The sequence below is a fragment of the Vicia villosa genome, linkage group LG5 (assembly GCF_029867415.1).
Source record: "Vicia villosa cultivar HV-30 ecotype Madison, WI linkage group LG5, Vvil1.0, whole genome shotgun sequence".
In the NCBI taxonomy this organism is placed as follows: Eukaryota; Viridiplantae; Streptophyta; class Magnoliopsida; order Fabales; family Fabaceae; genus Vicia; species Vicia villosa.
This window is the reverse complement of record NC_081184.1, coordinates 163,922,004-163,945,167: the sequence shown is the minus strand read 5'-3', so window position 1 is coordinate 163,945,167 and position 23,164 is coordinate 163,922,004. Positions and strand designations below refer to the sequence as shown.

General features: G+C 35.4%; 1 protein-coding gene across 3 annotated transcripts; it reads left to right on the top strand.

Moving 5' to 3' along the window:
- The first annotated feature begins 9,206 nt into the window (after positions 1-9,206).
- On the top strand, positions 9,207-22,511 carry LOC131603666 (uncharacterized). 3 transcript variants are annotated; one of them, XM_058876077.1, is made up of 14 exons: positions 10,488-10,532; positions 11,209-11,276; positions 11,362-11,932; positions 12,226-12,721; positions 12,962-13,113; positions 13,192-16,494; positions 16,606-16,818; positions 17,455-17,658; positions 17,765-17,968; positions 19,074-19,235; positions 19,908-20,258; positions 20,932-21,367; positions 21,508-21,607; positions 21,774-22,511. In XM_058876077.1, exons 3-14 carry the CDS (start codon positions 11,369-11,371, stop codon positions 21,973-21,975), a joined length of 6,387 nt encoding a protein of 2,128 aa, XP_058732060.1. In that variant the 5' UTR covers positions 10,488-10,532; positions 11,209-11,276; positions 11,362-11,368; the 3' UTR covers positions 21,976-22,511. The 3 variants fall into 3 exon arrangements, with proteins under 3 accessions (XP_058732059.1, XP_058732060.1, XP_058732061.1); XM_058876076.1 differs by having other exon boundaries at positions 9,207-10,532; positions 11,209-11,932; XM_058876078.1 differs by lacking the exon at positions 10,488-10,532 and having other exon boundaries at positions 11,365-11,932.
- Positions 22,512-23,164: the final 653 nt, after the last annotated feature.

Sequence of the window (23,164 nt, the reverse complement as noted above, 5' to 3'; positions counted from 1 at the left end):
TCCTTTTCCTCCGTGTGTTTCTTTTTGTTTGTCTCTGAATCTTTTCTGTTTTTTGATGATATGACAAAAAGGGGGAGAAATATGTGATCAATGATTTGATTTAATCAGTTGCTTTCACTAACAAGAACTGCAAGTTCTATATGGTTTAAGTGTTTTGCAGGTATAAAGAAGTAAAGAAAATCCTCAAAGCAAACACAAGAAGCAAAACCATAAGAAGCGTTATTCTGTAAAAAGAATAAGCTTATGGAAACTGAAGCAAGCTGAGTGTTGTCAAGCTTCAGAATCAGAAGCACTAATAATAGAATTTGATCCAAAATTTGTCTATTTGCTTTGACAAAATTCTATTTGCTCTGATACATTATTTTAGCCTATATGGCTCTGATACATATCATGTGTTCTAATATACATTTTATGTTCTGACTCGTTCATGCTGACTTTTGTCGTTTAGTTTTTGTTCTGTAACATTTCAGGATGTAGAGATGCTCTGGTACATTCAACAATGTTCTGATACAAATCTAGCATGAAGTGATGTTAGTAGAAATTCAAAGCTCTGAAGCTATCAGAGGGAAGCAGAAATCAGAAGCTGTGAATGTTCTAAAGATCCAGAAAACTCAAGTTCTGAAGCTGTCCTAAATGGAAGCAGAAATCAGAAGCTGTGAATGTTCTGAAGATCAAAGAAATTCAAGTTCTGAAGCTGTCCTAGATGGAAGCAGGAATCAGAAGTTGTGAATGTTCTGAAGATCAAAGAAATTCAAGTTCTGAAGCTGTCCTAAATGGAAGCAGGAATCAGAAGCTGTGAGTGGTCTAAGGATCTAAAGAAATTCAAGTTCTGAAGCTGTCCAATGGAAGCAGAAGTCAGAAGCTATGAATTCTCTGAAGACAGAAGCTTATGTGATCGTCTCTACCGAAATAATCAGGGAAGTCTTTTATTAAAGTTCTTCGAGTATTTATTTCAGGGGGAGATTATTTATCTCAGGGGGAGATTGTTAATCTCAGGGGGAGACATATTCACATGCTTATGCTATAGCTGTGTAATTTGTCTTTTGCCGTCTGCTCTTTTTGATCGCAAATTCATATCATTTATATATGTTTTTGTCATCATCAAAAAGGGGGAGATTGTTAGAACAAGATTTGTTCTGATCAATTATCTTAGTTTTGATGATAACAATAATATGAATTTTGCTTAAGATAATATGGTACTCTAATCCAATGCAATTTCCTTTTCAGGAAATATATAAAGAGTATGCATAAATCAGCGCTCAGAAGCTTTGACTCAGAAGGTTCAGCATGCAACATCAGAACATGGTCTGGCAAGACATCAGAAGATGGTCGAAGCAGAATCAGAACATGGGTGTATGGAAGCATCAGAAGAACATGAGATCAGAAGCACTGAAGTTCTGATGGTATCACGCTCAGAAGCACTTCAAGGTCAGAAGATCAGAAGATGCTTTGCACCAAGCTGTTTGACTCTGATGATAATCAAACGTTGTATTTACAAACATCAGATCAGAAGAAAGTACAAGTGGCAGGCTACGCTGACTGACAAAAGGAACGTTAGAAGCTATTAAAGGCAACGTCAGTAGACACAGCGTAAACAAGGCTCGAGGTAGTTGACAAAAGCATATAACATTAAATGCGATGCTGTACGGAACACGCAAAGCATTAAATGCATTCAACGGTCATCTTCTCAAACGCCTATAAATATGAAGTTCTGATGAGAAGCAAGGCTAACCAACGCTGAACAAAATTATTCTGAAAGACTTGCTGAAACGCTGTTCAAATCAAAGCTCAGAATCTTCATCTTCATCAAAGCTCACTACATTGCTTTTGTAATATATTAGTGAGATTAAGCTTAAACTTTAAGAGAAATATCACTGTTGTGATTATAGCTTTTAAGAAGCATTGTAATACTCTTAGAAAGATTACATTAAGTTGTAAGTAACTAGAGTGATCGTGTTGATCAGAATACTCTAGGAAGTCTTAGCTTGTGTCTAAGCAGTTGTAATTAGAGTGATCACGTGGTGGTCAGGATACTCTAAGAAAGTCTTAGCTTGTGTCTAAGCAGTTGTTCCTAGAGTGATCAGGTTGTGATCAGGATACTCTAGAAGACTTAGTTGCGGACTAAGTGGAAAACCATTGTAATCCGTACGATTAGTGGATTAAATCCTCAGTCGAGGTAAATCATCTCTGCGGGGGTGGACTGGAGTAGTTTAGTTAACAACGAACCAGGATAAAAATAACTGTGCAATTTATTTTTATCTGTCTAGTTTTTAAAGCTACACTTATTCAAACCCCCCTTTCTAAGTGTTTTTCTATCCTTCAAGTTGGAGGAGTTCGCGTTTACCTACCGGAGTCAGTCCGACGCTCCTTTAACGGCGTCGACTTAGAGAAATAAACTTGAGGAAATCTTCACTTCAGGTAATGTTGGTTCCTTTCAATCTTGCGTAGACCTCTTCTTCTTCTATTTCAAATTGAGAATCGTTATTGTGGTATCTTTGTTGTTCGCAGTGAAGATTGATAGTTGAAGGTGATGATCTTTCTGAGGAGATTGAAGGGTGGATTCGAGGGAAGATTGAAGGAGAGTGTGGTGTGATGCTGTGTAGATGGAAGGAGGATGAAGACGTGATGATGAAGAGTGAGTGAAGCTTGAAGTCGTGAATGATATCGTGTAACAAGAATTTGAGAGAAAGTGGTGCAGAATGTGAAGTTTGAGACTGAGAAAAATGGTGGATGGTGTTGATTGATGAAGATGATGAGAGGCTCAAGGTGAGAAAAATGGGAGAGAGTGAAGGTGAGTTTGAAGAATGAATAGAAAAATGGTGGAGAGCTTCTGAATTGGAGGGAAGTTCTGTTATATAGGGGAGAGGGAATTGGATTCAGTTGCAATTGAAGGTTAGTTCAATCTCTGAATTTTTTCTGTTACTCACTTCTGATTTTCTGTTAAGAGAACTTGCTGAGCTGGCTGATTCGGTTAGGTTAGTTACAATAGGTTGTTACTTCTGTTAGGTTGTTATGAGAAGTGGTTAGAGATTGTGAAGGTTGTTAGAAATCCTGTTATGCAGTTACTTAGAGGTTGGGAAAAGTGGAATAGGTTAGTGAAATTAGTTAGGGTAGTAAACAATGATATGTATGTGATGATGATTGGACTTGTTGGTGTGAGTTTGTTATGGTTCGGTACTGACTTGGTATATGGCTTAGAGTTTGTAATGAATCTGAATGTGCAGAACTTATTATGAATGCAATTTTGAACTGGTTTTCTTTTTATGTGCAGGAGATTTCTTAATTTATGGATTTGTGAAGCTGATAACCGTTGCTCGCATGATGAATGATGGTTCTAAAGAGTGAAGATAATTGAAGAAAGTTGGAACGGTTGATGTAGCAAGCCGGTGGATTCTTGTGCATAGCGAAAAGCATGAAACTCGCGGGATAGCCTTAGGAAATTTGTATAAGTCTTGATAGTGATATTGTAATGAGCTTTGGATTCTTGACCAAGTGGTTCTCATCTCTTTTTATGTTTTTTTTTGTAAATGGTTAAATATACTAAAAGTAACATATTGTTACGTTATGGAAATAATCATCTTCCAATATTCACTGTCTGTAAGAATTATTTGATAACAAGGCAAAAGTTTTACTTGCCAGCAAACATAACCAGTCTAACAAACCCAAAAATGTTCCGGGCACACACATTATTACCAGGATGACTTTGTGTTGTATAATGAGCCTTATGAAATTTCCTTGTATCATAAACAAACTGACTTGATTAGATGTGATACCTTGCACCATAATGCACACAAATTATAACATTAGAACTCAAGTGATGCTCTTGGTGTGAAAGCCACATTCGTAACAAATATTTATTTAGATTGGATGGATGATGGCTTCCAAGAAATCTTAAATATACCATGGGATAATTCTGGATACGAATACGCGAGGAAGATTTTGAACTCAAGTATACTACTCTGCCTTCTCGCAAAATATCCAATGACCTTAACTCCATGACTCATATTTGATGAAAGAAATAGTTGCACTAAACTTCAATACAGAACCTTCACATCAATAATAAATATTCTAATTTTGAGATCCTTGATCCCCTACCAGGATAATATAATATTTTAATGAAAATATGATGCATTGGATGACCTAATGAATGCATTCATATGAACGCGAAATTCAAGCCAGTTAGAGATAAAATAGATGGGCAAATTTTGGGGTGCAACACCAACAAGCACAACCTAGTTAAGGACATCCAGGGACATCAATCAACAAAACAAACTAGTTAAAGAATACTCTTAAAGTACTATGGCTAAAATATGTAAGAAAATACGAGAGATTTATAGAGGTGGTGAGATAAATGAAAAGTGAGGTTTTTCACATTTTCTGGATGTTAAGAAGTGATAGGGAAACTCTTTATTTATAGGCCAAGGCGTGGTATAAATTTGAAAACAATCCATCGGCCTTTTAACTCACTGAATCGATTAGGTTAATCAATTAGGCACCTTAAATAATTGATTGTTCAGGACCAAAAATGAAGATTTTGATATCGAGTCGTTACCAATCATTAACAGACAGTCACAATCAATTGTAGACTCGATTAAGCATCATCTAATTGATTAGAAAGATGATCTAATCGATTAAACAATTAGAAGAAGTCTCTTGATCAATTGAACACTACCCTAATCAATTGGCTAGGCCTCAAAAACAATTTTTCATCGTTTTATTTAAAAGTGAGAGGATTCTCAATATTTTTCGTGTGTATGTGAATTAGACATAACATTTCCAAAAATATCCTTTAGTCTTTAAAAGACACTGGTCCCTCAGACAAACACCCTTTAAATAAAGAGTTTCCAAAAATACCCTTTATTGTCTTCGGTTTTAAATGTTGCCCCAAATTCGATGGTTGATATGCCATAAAAGAATAATGATTTGTCAGATAAATAAACATATGATAAAATCTAAAGATTCAAATTAGTGTCGGACATAAGCAGCAGAAGAAAAGTTGTAGGGGATCCACATCCATTTTAATGGGTCCTTGAATAAAATAGTAATATTTATTAGATACAATTAATGATTCATGAATAAAATATAATAATTAAGTTATAATAAAATTAAATATTAGTAAAATAATAACATATGAGTTCTTTAGAGTTGCACAATTGAAGTTAAAATCAATTGAATTACTTTAAAATGATGTGGTTTAGTAGAACCCACAAAATAACTCAAATATGAGTTGCACCATTGGAGGTGATATATGTAACACCCCCAATTATCTGTGAATGTTGTATGATTTATTCGGTTTATTAGATTAATTTGTGAAAATGAGAGTCCTAGAGTTCGAGACATAATAAGATAATTATAGGTGAATTAGAGTAAAATAATATATGAATTATATTATTATTTAATTAATTATTCAAATAATAAGAATAAAAGAGGATGCAAAAATTCTGAGGGCAAAATCGATATTAACAGGTGAGTGAGTAAGGACTTGTTGGGAAAGTCTAAACTGAAATAATATTTTAATAGGAATAGGGAAAAGAGTAACCAGTTTACGTCATACATGAAATTGGAGAAAACCATAAGAGGAGTGTTAGGGTAAAAAAAAGTATTCATCCTTTCGACCTTGAGAGATCAATTGATAGGAGTTACAATGTAAGATTGGGTGTAACTATGGATGATTATGACTGGTATGTCGGTAGGATAGACGTAGGTTTGGTTGATTATATCGATTGGTGATGATTGCGTATGGATTATTATCGATAATGGTGTTTGAGAGGCCATGATTTAAATCCAATATGTATATGTGATGAATTACTTATAAAACCATGATTTATGATGATTATGATGTATAATTGATGAGTTTGATGCCTGGAAATTGACCCTGGAATGATCAGGTATTGTAGCGAATCGCACTAGGAAGGTTGCTGATAGTGCAAAATCGATGGGCGAGAGCCACTCGAGTTACTGGCGAAGCAACTTCGCCGGGTGAGCCTGAGGCGAGCGAGAGTCGAGGAGTCGCCGCTGCTTTTCCAGACGAGCTCGGGGCGAGGGGATTTGGGGGTATGAGACGGAAACGAATGGCACTTGGGAGGTTGCTGGAATCGCGAATTCGCCGGGCGAGCCAGAGGCAAGCGGTAGGCGATAATTTCGCCGTTGCTTTGCCGAGCGAGAGGCAAATGAGGAATTCACCACTGTGTCATCGGGAAAGAGAGAGGCAAAAGGACGAATTTCTCCGGGCGAGGTCCATGCGAGGGTTGGGCAAGCAGACTGGCAGCGAAGGCAGAACGCGTCATTCCTAAAGTTTCGCGACTCTGCTTGATGCACCGTTCGAAGTGTTAGGGAGCCAATGCGCTGAACTAGACCATGATACAATTAGATGATTTATTTGAGTACTATTCCAGTACCTAATGTGTTTAGGGGTGTGGGTTGTTATGCATTATGTGTGTTTTTGATAACCTGTTTTGTGATGAATTATGACGATGTTGCGATGATGTTATTATGATGATACCTTAGTGATGCTTCATGTTTCAAACATATGTATATCCATACTATTGCTAATGATAAACATAATGTTGAAGACACACTTGACTAGCCGCGGTTGAACGTACGTGTGTTGTTTGTTGTTGTATGCGGAGAGTCCATGCATACATGATGAGGGAACTTCAGTTATGTTTATGATGTGGCCTCAATCCCATGGTGATGGATCGAGTGCGAGTAGCTAGAATTCCCTGGTTGGGTATTTTAGTGAAGCGTTACTATGGTGATGGTAGCAATTTATGATGTGCTCCAGTTCCAAGAGGGAATCGATCCTAATACAATAATAGTGGGGATCCTGGAGGGAAATGAATCAGGTGTTCATAATTGATATCGCATGCATTGAGTCAGTGTCATTGCATAATCTTGTTGATGATGTGTATTGTGATGAATATTAAGCCGATAAGTGTTTGTATGATGAATTCTATGATGATAATTGTATGTGTGATATTTATGATAAATGAAGGTTTGAGTATATGTTGTATTGATGTTGTTGAATTGTAGACTATATTAGTGAAAATTTACTCTTCTCTTACACCTTTTATAATTGATTATGATTACACACCCTTTATGTTTGAATATTGTCTCTACGTGGATAACATGCAGATACTCAAGAGTAACTACAGATGTAAGGACGATAACTTATTGAAGTATTTTATTAGTTTACGTTAATTTAGAGGTGTCTTGCTCTAATATGTAACACCGGGTTGGGAACACTTGATTGAGTTTTTATATCACTATTATGCGATGATTTTGCAAGGATTTAATTGTTGGATTAATTTTGTTCTCAACCCTTTTATGAGATTATTATGTCGTGAATTTGACAGTTTAAGGATGTACTATGATGATGATTCTGTTGCGATGTCTTAAATAATTATTGAGGTTGCATGAATACCATGAATGTGTATACTTATGAAGAGTTATAATTAACTCGTGTTACGGAGCATGATTTATTGATGTATATTTTTTTGAAGTGTGACACCCTTGTGTGGTGATTTTAAATTAAATTATTCTTGAATTTTGTGTGAGTTTAGAAGGATGTTACACTCTAAGTTAACAAGAGAATGCCTACTAACTTTAATTTTAGATACACCCTACATATGTTACGTCATTCTTTACCATTTTTCTTAAATATCTTTTTCAGATATATAGATGTTATTTAGTAGTAAAAAATTTACAAATTTAAAAATACTCATTACCCACATTTTTATTGAATCCATTTATTTTGACATTTTTGTTTTCCCCTCACGCCACTAAGTTACCCTTCTTTGGACTATCTCGAGCTAGCCTTTCTTTGCGCTACCTCGAATCCTTCTTTGGGCGACCTCGGGGTTCAAGCCCTTTTTTGGACTACCTTGAACCCTTATTTGAGTGATCTTGAGGTAGCCTCTTTTTAGACTACCTCGAAGTAGAGATGACAACGAGGCAGACAAAGGCGAATTTAAGCATTACGAGCCCGTCCCCGCCTCCTAAAACCCAGTCGGGGTCAGCCACCAACGAGAAACGAGTTTCCCCATTTTGCTCCCATCCGTATAAATTGTGACTTTTTTAAAATGCACATTTTTATAAAATTTATTACAATGTTTGATATAAAATATTTGCGAGTGAAAGTACTAATTTTTATTTATACTTTTATAAATAATAAAATATTAAATATATATGTAAAAATATTTTATACTAAAATAGATACAAATTAAAATATAATACTATTATATTACTAAAAGATATGAAATATATTAAGAAAATTAAATGAATTATGATTTTTTAAATATTTGAAGATAGTGTTGATATGAATAATTTTTTTTGAATAAAATAAAATAAAATAATATGAAAAGATTTATAAAAATGTATGTTGGAGTGAAGAATAAAAAATAATTTATAATAATGTGATATTATAAATTATGTTGAAGATATATAGTTATGTATAGATAAAAATTCCGAAAAATTATTATAAAATTACTTTCATATATATGTTTTAGTAGAAACTTCTTGAAATGTATATTTATTTTTAAAATAAAACTTTTTTTATAAGAATTTTTTCTAAATATCATTTGATTCTACTTTTTTTTTAAAAAAATTAGAAGATAAGTAAAAGTAAATAAATCAGAGACCATATAAATGAAAGAAGGACAATAATATTTTTGTAGTGAAAAAACAAAGGTTTATTTAAGTTTTTTTTGGAACTAAAAAAATATACGACTCTAACACCATAGTTTAACTTAGGGTGTGTTTGTTTCATGGATTAATATTATATTCTTTGGAATACTATTCCAAGGATTATTATTCCTGGGAATATTATTCCAACCTATGTGTTTGGTAGAAATTTAGATTCCTAGGCATAATAATAAAATTTGTTTAATTTTAAATTATAAAAAAATAAAAATAAAAATAATTAAGAGTAATAGTTGGAAGTTAGAGTTAGTTTAACTTATTCCCATGGGAATATTTTATTCCCACCCTTTATGCCTTGGAATAAGAATTCAAAAACTATGTGTAAATAAGATTCCTTGGAATAAAAAATTCCTTGAAACAACTTTTTAAAACTTGAATCAAACATGGGAATATTGCATTCCCATGCTCATATTCCCAGGAATAATTTTGGTAACCTTGAAACAAACACACCCTTAGATTCCAAATTTCCAATCTATTTAAGATTTGGCCGAAACAATGAAGATATCCCTGGTGGAAAGGACCGACCCACACTAACTTATTCTCTCTTTTGTGTTTCTTTGGTTTTTTCTCTCGTCTATATATCTCTCAAATGAAACCTACCGTAAAAATTTTCTCTACTTAAATAAATTATCATTCATTTTTAAAACCCTTTGACCCAGACCTAAAATCCCGAACCAGTTACATTTTTTGTTAAACCCCTAAACCCTCTAAACAGAACCAACCATGATGGAAAATTCCGCCGCCGCCGCCTACGGCGGAGCAATCAGCTACGACGCAAAACTGAAAGAATTACTTCACAGAATCACTTCACCAGAGATAAAGCTATGTTCCGATGCCTCAAAAGAGTTCGTAAAGCTCTTAAAGAGCGACAACGGAGCAAAACTTCTCCGCGACTACGTTCTCGGTTCTCCCAAATGCTCCGAGTTAATAGAAGCCTGGAAGTTACGACAAGGAAAACAAGGTTTGCATTACGTTTTTGCGTTAATTTCCGCATTACTCGGTCACCGTAGTGGTAAACAGAAACAAGGTTTCAATGATGCTGAGAGTGCGAGTATTGCTAGGGATTTGGATAAATTTGCACGGTTGATTGTAACGGATTATTTGAATGATTTGTATAAAGAGTTGAATGGGAAGGAATTGAAAAGGCAGAAAGCGGTTTTGTTGCTTTTGGCTTCGATTGTTCGGAGGGGAGCAAGTATAGCTTCGGAGGTTGCGAAGAGTTTTGATTTTAAGGTTGCAGGATTCACGGCATTGGCGAAGAGGAAGAGGAAAAGTGATGGTAAGAGAGAGGTTTTATTGAGGAAGTCGTTTGTTGGATTCGCGATGTCGTTTTTGGAGGTTGGGAAGCCGGGATTGTTGAGATGGATTTTGCAGCAGAGGGAGATGTATTCTGGTGTGCTTCGCGGCTTGGAGAATGATGATGATGAGACTGTTGTTTTTGTTTTGTCTACTTTGAGGGATTATGTTCTTGTTGAGGCGTCGTTGGTGCCGCCGGGGTTGAGGAGTGTTTTGTTTGGGAGTGTTACCTTGGAGCAGTTGGTTGGTATTTGTGGAAGGGAAGGTGGGGGAGATGCGGCTAAAATTGCTTTTGATGTTCTTGTTTTGGTTTGTACTGATCCGAGTAATGGATTGATGCCTGATCCGAAGAAGCGGCCACATCCTTTGAAGGGTAATCAGAAGAGGATGATGGATTTGTTGAAGAAGATGTGGCCTACCGAGGTTCAGTATCATAGGGATTTGCTTTTGGCTATTGTCAATGCTCGACCTACTTTTGGTTTGTTGTACTTAAAAGAGTTTCCTCACAATGTTGAAAACTATAAATCATCTTCATGGTTAGTATTGGTTATATGCATTTTATTTGTCCCTCTTTCCTTTATTATCTTTATATTATATATGTATATATGTATGATATTGTTATGTATGTATGATTAATGTTAGTATCATATAGTGTAAACCCACTAAATAACTAGGGTTCATTTTCTTTCTTTTTTATTTGATAGGCAATTGTTAGTGGTTAATTTGTTAGAGGGAGGGGGAGGGGATTTATTAGCATGCTCAGCCTGCAGGGTCATTATATCCGGTTTTGGGTTGCAAATGCACCTTCAAGGTGAATTTTGTGTAAATCCAAGTTTTATTCCATCAATGAATAGATTTATGTAACTCACTCCCTTTGTCAAACATGATTATTAGACTGATAGAACCAATAAAATGGAGAAGAATCCCCTTTGATTACAAACAATGGAAACACTTAGAGAGTTTGCCTAAACAATAACAGAGCTATCATAGACCTCCTACGTAATACTCCTCCAGCCTCACCTTCATAGACCTCCTACGTAATACTCCTCCAGCCTCACCTTCAGAGACAACTAGGGTTCGTTCACTACCAGTGGGACTAGCTATTAGATTTATTAGCTATTGGTGATGGTTTTGGTTTTGCTAACTTTTTCTCTTCTGCGTATATGTTTCCATTCTTTATACACTATTCGATTATGACTTCTGTATTTGCAGGATTTTTGCAGTTTCTGTGGCAGCTGATTTAATTTCTTCAATCAGCAATGGCATTTCCAAGGAACTTGGTAATTCCCAATCAAATGTTTCTTCCTCGATTGACAACATGGATTTACTTGACATTGTGAAGTGCTTGTTTCCCCGTCCATTCAGCAGGTCAATGTTTAATAAGGGGTTGCATCATGCTAACTCTTTTGTGAAACATGGCACTCTAAGGCTTCTTCTGGAGTTACTGAAACTGCTGGACTCCCTTTTTGGTGGTTTGAGTCGTAGTTCTAGTTCAGACAATCCTTTGATGCTGCATATGGCATCTGTCAAGCAAGAAATTCAGAATTATGTTCAACCTTATCTTCCTGATCTGCAGGTTTTATTAAATTTACTCTCCTCTTTAGATACCTGTTATGAATCTACTAACTCAAGTTTGAAGAGAAATGCATCCCATCATGAACATGATGGGAATAGTAGAAAGAAGTTAAAAATGGATACTTCTGAGAGTGACATAGATATAATTGTTGGCGGGATAAGTTCTGCTCCAGATATTGATTTGAGTGGTAACAGGGGAACAGTTGATGATAAAGAAGATGCACCAGATGATGCAGAGGATCTCAAGAATAACATTGGGGAAATATGGGGTTTGGACCTTCATTCCGTTGGTATTAGCACTCTGAAAGATGCAGAATCATACTTATTGGCTAATCTGCTTGATGCTCTCAAATATTATCATGTATGTTCAGTTTTATTTCATATAGAGATTGATAAGAGAATGCTTATGATTAATATATTTGTAATTTTTGGAGGATTAAATGTTGACTGCCAGATAAAATTTAAAATGAAATCTACAATGTTGTGTGGTATGCAGTTTTTGCACTTGCACCTAAGCTAAGAATGTCTTCTTAACTAGTGAAGGAAAGGAAATCTGGCGTCATAGTAATTTATTTATATAACTTTAATTTCTTTTCACAAGTAATGCACCTATTTATGAAGTTATCATATATTTATTTTGTTTTTCTTGTGCAGCGGAGTTTGCCTTTAACTTTGGACCATTCCTTTGATACTTTTAAAGGTCTTCTTAAAAACCCATTAGAGTTAACAAGTCACCTTCAAGTCTCACTGTTGTCTTTGCTTGTGGAATACATTCAATGGTGTCCAGAGAATGAAACACCTATAAGAACTCCAGCCATGTTGTACAAATATCTACAGCCATTCACTATTTTGTTTATGTTTTCACCAATAAAAAAGGCAAGGAATCTGGCATACCGGCTGGCCATGGCAGCTATGTTCAGTACTGGTGCTTTTGACGGGAACCTTCATGAGATACATGCATGGCTTTTGTTTTTACCAGGTTATCAAAGGGAGCATTCCTCTGTTAATATATTGGAGGTGGATGTTTTACATAATTTGGCTTTGTTTGTTATTACATTCTTATGTGATGCTGTTTCTACACTCGGGAATAATTTAGTCAAATATTGGAACATCCTTAAGAATCATGTACACTCTTTGGAAGGTGATAAAGGTAATTAACCCTAAAATCACTTACATTGGTTCTATTGCATTTATATCTGGTCTGGTCAATTCATTTGACCAAGGTGCGTCCGTTGGACTGTATCTCAAGCTCATTTTCTACTGTCATAGTACCCGTAGTGGTCCTGACATTTCTTTGGGGAATGCTAACATTTCGGTGTTACCGAAATAGTGGAGAAACTTTTGGCTCGTTATTGCTACACTGAACTGGTGGTTTTCAATTTCATTGCAGATTTATCACCTGATGTTAGTCCTTTTATCATATGTGTATTGGAGAAGTGTCTGAAGGTGATCCGATCAAAATCAGGAACCTGCTCGTTGCCAAAAAAATCAATAGTACTATTATACACTTGCAACACAGTGAAATACCTCTTGCAAACACATGTATGTGTATAACTGGACATATTTTGATTTAGTCTTGCAGTTTCTGCTTGTCTAATATTGTATCTGTGTTTTTTATAGGTCAATGCTGAATTGTTATCTTCTGTAGTTAATGCAGACTTGACTGAGAGACTTGACGACAGTTATGAATATGATGAAGTCTTTCCTGAGTGGAAGCCTCTGAAGAATTTGTTGGATTTTGTGGAGGGCATTTCACACCGACAAAATTGTTGCCTTTTATCTGGAAACAAAGAATCTGTCCATCCTGATGGTTCTTTAGGAAGTTCACTTGGTGATGTAAATAGACTATTACGTGACAGGGATGATCATCGGATGGCAGAAACAACTGTAGCTTTCGTATCCTCCATTGTATGCGAAAATACTGATAAGATATCCACGAGTCTGCCATCAAGCGTGGTCATTTCACGCGACTTACTTGATGTTCCTTTCTCTCTCTTATCATCTATATATTTTCTTGATTATAGTGTTCTTGTTCATGCTTCTAAGATGTGGCCTGTGACGTTTTATGCTGGCTTGGATATGGCCATATCAGAGCTGTGCAGTGATAGTCAAAATACTGCTCCTATTGAGACATCTGATCTTACAATGTGTTCAGACTCTCTTACTTGTGGGCAACTCTTAGATGCTTTTGAACCTGATTCTGCTGCATTTAGTATCGTTCTAAAACAGACACCTTTCCATGTGATATTTCCTGCAATGATGTGTATGAATGGTCATTATGCATCAAAGCTTTCTAAGATGCAAGATCTTCTGCTACATAAGTTACGTGAATCTGTAAATGACCACTCACTCCTTCCCAGTCTGCAGCTTGTGCTGTTCTGGACTCATCAGATTCAGCTAAGTCATAAAGTTGTCCCATTAGTTGAAATAGAACAGCTTTTGAATATCTGTGTTATTCTTGTACATAACCTATTAGCTCAATTATTGGTTCCGGAAAGTTGTCCTGACTTGTCTATAAAAGACTCTGCTTTGTCTTTCTCAAGCCGCTACATTGAAGAAGTTGTTAAAACCATTTGTTGTCATCCCTCTGTTTTGGTATCATTATCCTTTTCTCTAGGAAATAGGCAGAACATTTCGAATGGAAATACAGGAACCAACTTTGATATCCAAAATGTACTATCCAGCGAGGGGTTTAAAAAATTTGGTAATCCAATTTTAGACATATTGACAATGACTCTAGACAAAATGTGGTTGTTATTCGGTACCCACCTTTGTGGATCAAAAGCTGAAGACGTCGCTAATAATTTTGTGAAAATCTTTAAGGGGCTTCAACAGAAGCTGTTTCTGGAGGTCAAGAAAAGATTTGAGCTGTGCATTGGTGCTAAAGATATGACGCCTCTCCTACCAACATTGTATGCCTTACACACTTTGCATCGGTTTCTATCCCCTTTTCAGCTCCTTGAATTAGTAGATTGGATGTTCAATAGAGTTGGGATGGATGATTTGCCAACTAAGATTTCCTTTTTATCTGTTGGCTGTTCCTTAGCTGCTTATGCTTTCAGTACTTTATCTTTTTATTTTCAGCAGTCAAGTGGAAACAGGGTTCCATATGATTTGTTTTGGGAAATGGGTGAAAACAATGCGGAAGCTGATATTATTGAGCAAATATACAGTAAGGTAGTTGATTTTTCTGTAAATCATGAAATAGATTGTGCAGATAGCTGCTTGCAAGAAGCTGTCAATGCTTTGTATAAGCAGAAAAATATGCAACAAGAAAGTTTTCATCCTTTGATGTTGGTTGTGCAGAAAATTATAATGAATACTCCTGTGAAAATGCTTTCTCTTTGCCTGTACAAAATGAATGCAAAGAGAGCTAGATTCTTACATATTCTCACCGAACTGAGCTCTCTGCATTCATCTATATTTGGGCATTTATTTTTGGGCATAGTGAAGAGAAGTTTAGATCATGATGTTGGGGTTGCCGAAGCTTTTCATCTCAGTCTTTCAGAAGATCAGTTTATATTGCTTTTACCGACCTCTTTATCATATTTGAGGTTCATTTTGAAGAGATTTAGGGATATGAGCCACAGAGATTTTAAAAAGATACCGGACTTCTATTCAAAAATCCTTTTAAAAGGTTTTAGCCAGTGGAAAAGCTTTTTATCCAAAGACATATTTGAGGAAGAGTATGGAGAATCTGTCCCATCATCTGTTCAAGAACTTCTCTGTCTTACTGATTGTAGTCTCCTTGGAAAATCAATCCATATGTTGCAGTATCACTTTGCTCTTAATGGAGATTCTCTGAAACTGAAGAAGCGTTTGAAGCTATTCAAATCCATTTGCCCCAAACTTGCCCTACATGATGAGCTGATGGATTGTCATAGTCAATGTATTGATAGTTATTCTCTTTGCCAGTCATTCAACATAATCAATCATGTTGTTGCAAAGATATCACTTTGTAAAATGTTACTGTTTCATGATGAAGAAGGTGGGGATTTGAAAGAGGTTGCTCTGGAAATGCGAAGCAAATTGAAAGCATCCAGGATACATTTCATGAATGTTTTGGTGGACATTTGGCAGCTTATTGTTCAGAAATTTTCTTTATCCTCTGATCAGTCTGGAACAGGGAAAAGCACAAGCATTTCATTGCTATATAATCACTTGGAAGTTTTTGTGTTAACAACCATTCTTGAGTTGGCTGTAGAGATGCAAAACGATCTTATTCAATCACAATCCATTACTTTCCTTGAGATATTATTCAGGTCTGCTCTTCTCTATAGGTTCAGTGATCCTAAGACAATGAAAACCCTCCAGGTTATATTAATTCGGCTCAACGAGGGGAGGCTATCATATGATTTATACCTTCAGTTATTACTTGCTCACTCTCAGTTTGCTCCCACTCTCCATTCAGCGCGCAGACCAGCTGGTTCATTTTTGAAGCCTGTATCCAGCATTTTGAAATGTATTGCCATTCCTTTTCTTGACCATTCAGAAAATAATGAGAAGCACAAGGTGCTAACAACCAAGCTCTCTAAAGGACCATTGGAAATTGTTAAATTGCTTTGGATAATCTTATGGACAAAGGCTCGTGAAACTGATTTAGATTCTCGAAATGAGATTGTCATAAATTTAAAAGAGCTTCATGCACTACTGCGTAATTCTTATGGTGCAACACTCAGTGAGATTGATTTGGCAATATACAACGTGATCAAACAAGTTGAGTCCTTGACTGGATCATTCCCTCAAAATGTAAAGTTAAATTCAGAAGTAATTGAGGAATGGACTAGAAGTCAGCAAAAGGACAACTTTCCAATTGATCCAGACGTATGTGTGTCAACAGTGCTCTTTTTTCCTTATGACAGAAGTGCTTCTGATGAAGTGCCATCTGTAAACAAGATTGAAATCGACAACGTCAGGAAAAAGGTTGTAGCATGTTTAATTTTTCTACTTGAAGCAGCGTTTCCCTGCTTGTAGTCTTGTGCTTATTCTCATTCTGTTCCATAACTTAAACTAACTATTCAACATCCTTTGCAGATACATTCTTCTCATGTTGAAGTTGGAGAACGTTATGATCCTGTATTTATCTTGCAATTCTCAATTCATGGCCTGTCTAAAGCATATATAGAGCCTGTAGAGTTTGCTGGATCAGGTTTGCTTGCAATTGCATTTGTTAGCATGTCTTCTCCAGATCATGGAATACGACGATTAGCTTATGACACACTTGTTAAATTTAAGAATGCATTAGAGGTTGGTAATGTGCTTATCAGTTTATGCTTATTGTTTCCTTATCATTCATTAAAAAGAAATCGGTCATTGCATGCTGATTCCTATTAGAAAGCTATCTTAGGATCTGTTTCTATTTTCAATTTTCACCATTAATTTTTATTTTATTTTTATTATTTGTTTAAAAAATGTTGAAAATTACAAAAGCTATTTTCACCATTTCCTGTATAGATTTTTGAAAATGAGACATTGTGAAAACAAGGTTAGATTGTATAATTGTTAGTGAAGATAACTTTTTTTTCTCTCTCAAACCAAGCATCCCCTTATCTGTTTTACAATATTTATTCTTCCAAAAAGAGCACTGTATGCTATGAGTGAGTAGAAGCCTCTAAGACAGACGCCTAGAAGCCCAAACTCGTGCAAGCTAAGGCCAATGTTTTTTTTTGTATCGTTGTGGCTTGGGATTTTTCCAAGGGTTTATCTCTAGGCTTCAGGGCTCCATGAAAATGGCGTTATTTGGATTAGCGCATACAGAAACATTGGATTGGCTTCTATAAAGTTCAATCATTATATCAGATATGTCCTTTTAAGAATGTATTTGTCGCACTTATGTTTGCTGTTGACTAATTGTGATTGATCAATAATCAAAATGTTTTACAGAAGTGCCAAAAGAGGAAGGATGTAATGGGACTCCGGCTTCTAATGAATTCTGTTCAAAACAGTATTGAAGAGTCATGGCGAAGAATCCCATCGGTTATTGCACTGTTTGCTGCAGAGGCATCTTGTGTATTGTTAGATTCCTCGCATGATCATTATGCAGCAATATGCACGTTCTTGACACAGTCTTCTATGTTGAATATGAAGGTATATATCTGTGATATTGGAATTTTCTTTCATAAATTGATTTACATAAAACATATGCTTTGCGATGAATAATTGTTGTGTAAGTTCCATTTGCTTCCATTTGTAGGTTATACCTCTGTTTGATAACTTTATATGGAGTTCATCAGTCAATTTCAAAGCAGAGAGATCTTGGATACTTCGGCTAGTATATGCAGGACTGAACTCAGATGATGATGCCATGATGTATATCAGGAACTCTGTTCTTGAAAGTCTAATGAGCTTTTATGTCTCTCCTCTCTCAGATGCTGTGTCAAAGGACCTGATCATTGAAGTAAACATATATTCCTAATTTTCCCGTCTTTCGATTGCATTATATATTGTTATCACTTTCTGGTTGGCATTGTTAAAAATGACCAGAACTGTGTTTCTGCCTAAAGCCTAATCTCATAGCTTAATTGCCAAATTTTGGATTGAATCGTTAATCACAGTTCCATATTTTTAAATAGTTGAATCAAATCAAACCATAAATTTTATGATTCTTATTGAAAATTAATAGATTTGAATTAACATTTTACATAATAAGTTATCCAATAATTTTTTGAATCTTATAAATAATGTTTTGATTTGATCCCATATAAATTTTATGTTCACATATAAAAATTAAAAATTAACAGGTCTAAATTAACATTTTACACTATAAGGTATCCAATAATTTTTTGAATCTTATAAATGATGTATTGACTTCATCCCGTAGCAGTTGCACAACAGAAGGAGAACCAAGCCACTTAACTTCTTCACCGATCATCCCATACTACTTGAAGCAGGTCTTTGGGCATTCCATAATACCCCAAGTCCCTATCCCATACCTATGTATGACGGGTAATAGCAAGATTGCTTAAGGACTCGGTAAATTTCATGGAACAGCTGGTTAAAAGTAGAGCACTCTAATTTATATATTATCAACACTGTTAATGTATTCATTTAAGGATTTAGGGTGCTGCAGTGTTAATGGTGATCTTATTAAGTGTTTGCTTATTTCAAAGAGGCTGGCTGCTTACTAGAACCACATAATGTGTTTCTGCTGTTGTTGAACCTGACCTTTATACTTTGAAACCACCATCTAGTTCAGAGCACTAGGAATATTATTTTCGGTATCTATTTGCAGTGTTTCAGTCTTTAGGATAACACCCTTCTTTAAGAAATGCTGGCATCCATGGTGTCAATGTGTTCTATATTTGACCAATGTGTGGATTGCCTACTTGATAAAGTATTAAAGGGTGATATGAACTTGTTTGTTGGTTCCTATAAAATTTAATTTGTTCGGGATGTTATCCTCTATAATGAAATATCCATTTTACCCAAGATAATTACTCTGGCTGTTCTCCTTTGAGTATCTTCTACCAATTTAATAAATGACTTTTTTATTTGCTGTGCAGGTGATAAAGAAATCCATTAAAGTGAAAAAGATTGCCCGTCATCTAGTGAAACGTTGTTCTCTGTTTTCATGGTTATCATCTCTCATCTCAGTTACTAGAAGGGTTGGGCTTAATGGAGATGAAAATAGATTTTTCATGAAGCATGTATTGGTAGTGTTGAAGGTAATTGCTTAATATTTTAGTCATTTCACAGTTCCTGTTGGATGGAACAAGGTGCTCATTCTGACTTCCCGACTTGCATCATTTGTTATTTTTTTTGGTTTTATCTGTAAATGTTTCCCTGATTTTTATTTTCAAATTTGTTGGGGATTTGTTTACTCTGACTTGGAAACCTGTTTTTTTTTTTTTTTTTTTTTATTTATTTAATTTTTGAATGGTGTAGTGTAGTAAAGCTCTACACTAGATACTTCCACTTGGTAGAAAAAGCTTTGTTGTTGGTTTTGTTCATTGAACTTAGTACTGAGAGGGGTATGACTTGCAGTTTGATTCTTTGAATTCAAGTTTTTCCAAAGAGGAAGCTCAAATCATAAAACAATTACTTACCTGTCTTTCGCTCTTGTACCTAGCTGAACTGAAGTCGGCATCGAAGACTGATCATGGAATTTCATCTTGATTTCCATGGTGGTCTTGATCGCTTAGCTCTTATCTGAAGATTTAGCTGTTGTTCTCTATGCATGATCTTCAAATAGCTTTGATACCACAAGTTATTGCCTAAAGTTGTTCACCGCTTTTATTTTTGTCAAATGCTTACAAACATGTGACCTTTTTTTATATGTATTTTTATTTTCAGTTTCCTTCTTTTGCACTGAATGCCCATAAGCTTTTATTGTTTAGGTGGTCAATGATGTTATTTCGTCTGGAAACATGTCCAAGTGGTTGCAAAATCATGGCCTTGAGCAGCTGACTGAGCTTTCATCTAATCTATTCAGTTTCGTACTCCATGATGTAACAATGACAGATGAATCTATGGAATTAGTTAATCCTTTTCTACAAATGATAGTGTCGGTGTTAAAGTTCTCTCAGAAAAGGAAAATATGTCAGCCACGTTTCACCTTATCAATAGAGGGTTTATACCAGATATACCAAGCTGGCAGTGTGTGTAATCAAGCTACAAAAGGCATTAACCCGGATTTTGCTCTTGAAGCCATACTTATGAGTGCACCTCCTATTTCCATTTTCTTAATGGTACTTTTATTCATCCCCTTTATTAGTTTTTGGTATGAAATTGGTCTATATTTTATAAGTGATTTTTTAAAGGCATACAAGCAATCAATTTTGGATTGTATTTGATATTTGATTAGATTTTAGCTGTGCAGAAATGCTATTGGTTTTTGTATAAGTTTATTGGTTATCAATTGTGAATATGATAAATGAAATTCACCTAGACATATAAAATTGAGCATATGCTATATGCTTTAGGTACTATGCACTCTACATAATAGAATTTTTATATCATACTATTGTGTAAGAGTTAATTTTGAAAATATTGTCTTGTAATTGTTTCCATCATTTTATAATTGTTCTTGTATCTGGCTTGTTTATGGTGTTTTTTCTCATGCTAGAATATGAGTGCTTGGATTCTACCATTGCATCGGTCATACACAACAAAAGAAACACCTCCTTGTTCAATTTTGCATTTTATTTGTTAATTTCCCTACATATTTGTTTTATACCACTACATAATGGTCTTGGGTAGAACATTGTGGTGGAATTTGATCCATGTAGTCGACCCCACTTAGTGGGATAAGACTTGGTTGTTGTTGTTGTATATTTGTTTTATACCAACTGGTAATGTTAACATTATTGACATGTGGTATCTGGTGGTTCTTGCAAATGAATAACCTTTACATGTATACAGGATCAGGAAAGGCTTCAGAATTTTATTATCTGGGCAATTACAACTGCGTTAGCTTCAGATTCTAAACAAAGGCTGAAGTCCAACGAGTCTCTCATTATTGTTAAAAAAGAATTAGGAGAAGAATCTCATGATGACTCGTTAGTGTCAAAATTTTTGCGCTGGTTAACAGCATCAGTAATCAATGGGAAGCTTCATCAGAAATCCAATGATATATATTCAGGGTTTACTGAAACACATAAACTAGAATCCCTGCATTCTTTACTGGTGCATGTAGAAAATACCTCGGGACAAAGACATGATATTAATATTGGTTGTGAGGAGTTGCTTGCTTCTACAATTTTCTATCTCCAACTGCTTCCTGGTATAAATCAGGAACTTCTACCATCAGTTGTATCTGCTCTCTGTCTCCTGACTTTTAGCACCTCTAATTTACAAGGTACCCTACTTTATAATCTATACCTTTTAATTTGGTTTCCTAGGTGCAATTGTGGTAATAGGTCAAAGTTGACTATTCAGCTAGATATTTTAATCGACACTCATGCAATATATTTATGTTTTTTTTACGTAATTTTGCAGTGGGAAGAAGAACCATTTTATTGCAAGGCTACAATACTATCATATCATCAAACTCTTTAAGAGTACGATGCCCTCCCGAAGCTAATCCGGCTTGGAGATGGTAAAGATCTTAACCTTTTTAGTCCCTGTGGTCTGTAGTCATAATATTGAATAAGGAAAACATACATTTTTTTTTCTGCTACCACAAACGAACAAAGTATCGTTGAAATTTTGATATTTATCTGTACTTCAAAGCCAATCTTATTTGACCTATATTCATTGCTTAGGTCGTTTTACCAGCCAAGGAAGGATCGATCACTGGAGCTCAGTGGCACTGGTACACAAAATATGGAGGAATATCATGCTTGTCAAAATCTATTGGTGATTATTGCAAATGTGCTTGGTGGAAAGAAAATAGAGTCAGCTTGTTTGTCTCCTCTAGATGTTGAGATATCTTCCTTAGTCAAATGGGAAAGAAGTTTATTGTGAAACTGAATGTTTATTATCAACCCATTTTCTGGTATGTTGGAAGTGCATTGATTAGTGGTAATAATATTTCAAAAAGTAGTGTGAAATATACAAATGGAGCAGGGCCATGTGTTCGGTGTATTCAACTAGACCCAACCGGCCAAACCCCATTTGAGTACTCAAATGATCCAAATATGGGATATGCCTAATCAATACTCTTCATCTGAACCCAAGATTACACGGATGGAGGTTCAAGAGATCAAGGCCTGAAAGGATCGTGGGCACTTCCGGTACGTGTGATCTTTATTGGAGCACGATGTATGGGAAATAACTGCTCACGAGGTGACTAGCAGAACAGAGAAAAGGAGTAGGCGAGAGTGTTATACATAAGAAAAGAACATGGTTATATACGACTAGCAAACTTAGAAAAATTTGTTGTATTGTTTGAGTCATTTTTCTTGTATTCTTTTTTTGACACATTTTCATTGCATTCAAATTGTCTTGGGCCTAGCCCCCCAGTTTTGTGGAATACCATCATATACATGTTTGTTGAGTAATTAACTTTGCCACCTCCCGAGTTGTACCTGGCATTCCCCAAAACGAATGAAAAGACCATTATAAGTTATAACCTTACTCAAAATTTACTATATCGAAAATTTCACTTGCATATTGAAAATTCTTTGAAAAAGTAAGTAAAATATCGGAAATTTTAAAATTTTCGGGAGAATCACGGAAATTTAGCAATTCGGGTACTTTTAGAAAATTTGAAATTTTCCGTAGTTCAATTTTTTTGTGAAAAATTATCGGAAATTATCAAATTTTTGGTAGTTTAATTTTATTGGAAAAATTCTAGAAATTTCAAAGTTTTCGGCACCTTCTTTCACTAATTTTTTTCTTTTCGTTTTTCTATTTTTTTTTTTTTTATTGAGGGCCAGAAGGAAGGAGAAAACCATTGTTGGCAAGATCACTGATAGAGCGGTAACTGCCGTCAGGGCTGTTGAGACAGAGACTTCTCTACTACGGCTGGACGACATGTTCCGACCGGTTCTCATTGGAAACATATGGCCGAGCAGGCTCAGGGCCAGTTTTGTGCACCCGACACCGAGTTGTTAGAAAGATTAACTGAGTTCCTGATCAACAATGGATACAGTAGAGGGGGAATAAACAAAACTCTATTTGTGAAGAATGATGGAGGGAAGTTTATGATGAT